Raw genomic sequence first — 4,554 nt, forward strand, 5'->3', positions numbered from 1 at the left:
TACCTTGCGCCTCTTAAAACAACTACAGTCATGAAAACTATCCATGCCAAGAGCTGATGAGGATGTGGAACAATTGCAACTTTTATGCACCACTAATGAGACTGTAAAATGGCACAGTCTCTTTAAAAATTGTCAATTTCTTTTAAAATTAAAGGGGTAGTGAGTTAATTTGACTCCTGTGATAAGCAGATGCAAAGACTTGATTAGATATTTCCTGTTACTGAGACATAATATCCAACACCAGGAATTTAAAGGAGGAAAAGTTTAATTTATTTCTAATTTACCTCATGGTTTCAGGAGAGTCCATTATGATCATCAGTCTTCAAGGCAGAAACTTCATGGCAGAAGGGTATGATGGAGCAAAGCTGCTTAGTTCTTAGTGCCAGGGAGCAAAGCAAAGGAGCAGTACCAGAGAGAAGGGCACACCTCCATGACTCACCCAGATACAGCCAGGAACATGCTTTACTAACCTCCTAAGTATCTTTTTGTCTGATGAAGTTAATAGAGCAGCACTGATGATCACAACATTCAAGAGATTTGCTGGGGAAAACATTTTGAGGGAAAATACGGAGGGAACTGGAAGAGCGGGTGAACTGTCAGTCTCTAATACAGACTTCATGTGAAGAAGAAAAGGAAAGAAGGATTTTGATTAGGAAAAGTCTTTGACCATGACACATTTCTACGAAAGTTTCAGTAAAATTGAGCCAAAGTTGCCTATGAAAAGAGTTCTGCAACTTTCAGGAGCAAGCTTATCTTGCTATGTCTACCAAGCCCACTCACTGGCTAGAAGCTTTTGGGAAGCATGGTGTTAGCATCAACCTGGTCATAAAAACTGTAAGACAATTTTGCTGTCTGACATTGTAGATATAAAACATACATTTTCACAGCCAGCTATCTGCCCATTTACTACACAGATTTGCTTCTCCATATGTGTTTAGGTAGCAGCTGTTTACTGGTTCCTGTGGGCCTCTCTTCCTCAGTGTACTCTTAGAAGAGAGATTTTAAAGTGTTTTATTCTTCCTAGTGACCTAACTATATCTTCAACCAGTCAATTCTAGATCCAAAAAATTAGTTTGGTTCTGGGAACTAAATAGAGTGTGATGATTTCTTAATTGGAGCACTGCAATGACTCGAATATAGTTTTGTGTCCCCCCAAACTTAATTGTGATTAAATGATTAGGGTTGCATTGTTGGGAGATGGGGCCTAGTGGGAGGTTCATAAGTCACTGGGTATCTGAGTTTGTGTGACCACTTGGTAGTTCTTATGTAACCCCTTGTGTTATCATGAGGGCATTGTTATAAAAGAAGCAAGCCTTACTTCACCAGTCGTCCCTTTCTCTGCTCCTATTCAAGATGTGACCACCTGCCCCTACTCATTAACAGTGTGATCTCTTAAAACACCTCATGGTTAGGGAAGCTGTGGCAGGAAGACTGCAAGTTGGAGGCCAGTCTGGCAATTTAGTGACACCATTGCAAAAATAATAAAGGGCTGGATATAGTTCAGCCTAGCATGTGTAAAGCTCTGACTTTAATCCCAGTACCAAAGGGGGAAAAACATAACATTATGGTAAATGAAACAAACTAGATTTAAAGGGCTATATATTGTGTGATTCTGTTTATATAACATTCTTTTTAAAAAAGCAGAAATTTAGAGCAATGTTTTCCAGTACATAAAGATGTGAATTGCAGAGAAGCGTAGTCATTAACAAGAGAGAGAAAATTTGATGATGCATGGAGCCAAAATGTGAACATGGGAGAGGCCTGATCATATGAGAGTATAGCAGAGCTTTGTTATAGTTCTAGAGTTGTAAAGTAGTTGGGCTCTACAAACCTCAGTATCCAAGCTTTGTGTCACACTTTAACCACTGACTCTCCTATTTTCTAAGTTGTCGATGCTTAAGAGTACAAATTAGTTTCTTCATACAAAAGCATTCTTTCAGTGACTTTTATGTTTCAAACATTGTTCAGGGTCTTACCAAAAATTTAAAAAATCTTCACTACACATAAAACAACTTCTAAAAAGTTTTATTAATAAAATTTACCTTCTTTTGAATTATTCACAATATTGAAGAAGTATTTTTTAAATGCTACATGAATAAACTTACTTTGTTTTATTCAGTTGAGTTAAATGAAGAAAAGCACAAAGATCTAATAAAGAAAAAGGAGATGGAAATTTCAGAATTAAACGCAAAGTTAGTAACTCAAGAAAAGGAAAAGCAAAATGAAATAATCAAACTACAGCTGGAGGTAGGTGTTTAAGAGTCTGATAAACTTGATACTATATATTCCTTAATCTAAGTCATATTTTGTTTTCCAGCACAATGAGACAAATTTTAGGGCTAGAAACAATTTTGTGAAAGGACTTAATACACTCTCATTCTTTATCAAATGCATTTCTCAGTCACCAGAGAGCTATCATGTACACTTCCTTTTAGCAGTTCGCCCAAGAGAGCACCAGTTTTTCTGAAGGTCCTGGTTTCTGGGAAGGGAACTGTTTCCTGTGAGAGTAGGGACAGATACTTCAGGAATTACCTGAATTTTATAGTCAAGTGTATGCAAGCTTCATAAGACAACCATTGTTAGAGAGTTCTTAATATTCAACATTGCTCTCTCTCCCCAGCAGAAATAGAGTAACCTTCATAAACCAGCTGATACTTCCTTCTACTTTTATTTGGAATAAGAGGATACAAATTTCTACCTAATAAATTTCTGGAAAAAGATGTATTGTGGGGCAAACAAGCCAAATTTCTAAAACAATAAAACAGAAAAATTAAACAGACTCTAAATGGGGGATTTCATAGGGTGAGGCTCCAGCTGTTTCTTCTAAATAAGAAAAAAAAAATCACATCTTCACTCGATAATAAGCATTGCTAAGATTTTGAAAACTATCTAACATCACTCTATTTATAAACACTCAAAAACACACATAAACAACTTTTCAAAAATGAGATGTTACAGATTCTTGTAACCTATTTTTTCATTCAGTAATATGTTGTGAGCATCTTTTTTTTTATTTTAAAAAATAAAAGAAGGAAAACATTAACAGACATCCATTTACAAAATAGCATAAGAACAGCACAAACAAAACAGAGTTACAGAGTTGTAGGAAATTAACAATGGTTGTTGTGTTACTTATTGATATCTTCAAAGTGGTTTCTCAGGAAAACAAATAGAGACATAAAAGATTGATCAAACAAGTAATCATTAACTGTTCCTTTCTGTTGAACAATAGAAGACAGTAGTACAACTATGTTAGCTATCCTGTGTATATATACTTACATAATTTCCCTTTCTTTCCCTTCTCTTTTCCCACACCCCAGTTGCCCTTTACTTTTGAGCATTTTCCTTTCAGTTCAAAATGTCTATCATACTTCCTAGTTTTTATTCACTCTTTCAAGTTCTTACACTAATGAGACAATGCGATGCTTACACATGCAGGTCTGATTTATTTCACTTATGAGTATGGTCTCTAGTTGTGACCATTTACCTATAAAGGCCTTGAGTTTATCTTTCTTTATAGCTAAGTAATATTCCCTTAAATAAAAGTACCACAATTTTTTTATCCAATCCTTGGTGGATGGACATTAGGGTTGCTTCCACAATTTAGCGATTACAAATTGTGCTGCTATGAACATGGATGCACATATATTGCTGTGATATGTTTTCAGCTCTTATGGGAAGATACCCAGAAGCAGAATAGCTGGCTTGAATGGGACCTCTAGACCCAGTTTGCTAAGGAATCTCCAAACTGATTTCTGCATTGGTTTCACCAGTCTGCATTCCCACCAGCAGTGGAGAAGAATTCCTGTTTCTCTGCACCCTCGCCAGCATTTGTTATTGGTTAATTTCTTAATGATAGCCATTCTTACTGGAGTGAGATGAAATCTCAGTGTTGTTTTAATTTGCATTTGTCAAATGGCTAATGATGTCGAACATTTTCTCATGTATTTATTTGCCATTTGTATTTCTTTATCTGTGAAGTGTACATTCATCTCTGCTGCCCATTTTTGGATTGGGTCTTTGAATTTGGGGGTACTGATGTTTTTTAATTCTTTATAAGTTCTAGATGGAAGACCTATGTTCAAGGAACAGTCAGCTAAAATTTTTTCCCAATTTGTGGCTTTTCTTTTTACTCTACTGGTGATTTCTTTAGATGTGTAGAAACTTTTCAATAGGATGAGATACCAGTTGTTGATTCTTTGAAGTATTTCACTGGCACTTTGATCTTTATTCATGAACTCTCTGCCTACTCCTATGTCTTCAACCTACTTTCTCTTCCAATAGAGTTAGTGTTTCTGTTTTAATATTAAGATCTGTGATCTATTTTGACTTGAGTTTGGTACATGATGATAGACTTGAGTCTATTTTCAGTCTTTGGAGGTGGCAAGCCAGATTTTCCAGCACCAATTATTAAAGAGGCTATTGCTCATTGAATAAGTTTGTTTGGCCCCTTTATCAAAGATTAGGGGGCTGAGTGTGTTTGTGGTTGTGACTGTGTCTTCTGTTCAGTTGACCTTTGCATCTGTTTTCAACCAGTACATTGTTGATTTTTTT

The 4,554-nt window shown here is 35.9% G+C and overlaps 1 protein-coding gene across 2 annotated transcripts in view; it reads left to right on the forward strand.

The window, feature by feature from the left end:
* Ccdc152 (coiled-coil domain containing 152) overlaps window positions 1–4,554 on the forward strand; it is a 51,126-nt gene that overhangs the window by 35,028 nt on the left and 11,544 nt on the right. For both annotated transcript variants that reach the window (XM_005386253.2, XM_005386252.2), the window contains exon 7: window positions 2,120–2,247. In XM_005386253.2, coding sequence (XP_005386310.1) covers window positions 2,120–2,247 — 128 coding nt within the window. The remainder of the gene's footprint in view (window positions 1–2,119; window positions 2,248–4,554) is intronic.

This window comes from Chinchilla lanigera, unplaced genomic scaffold (assembly GCF_000276665.1).
Source record: "Chinchilla lanigera isolate Chin_1 unplaced genomic scaffold, ChiLan1.0 scaffold00025, whole genome shotgun sequence".
Taxonomy (NCBI): Eukaryota; Metazoa; Chordata; class Mammalia; order Rodentia; family Chinchillidae; genus Chinchilla; species Chinchilla lanigera.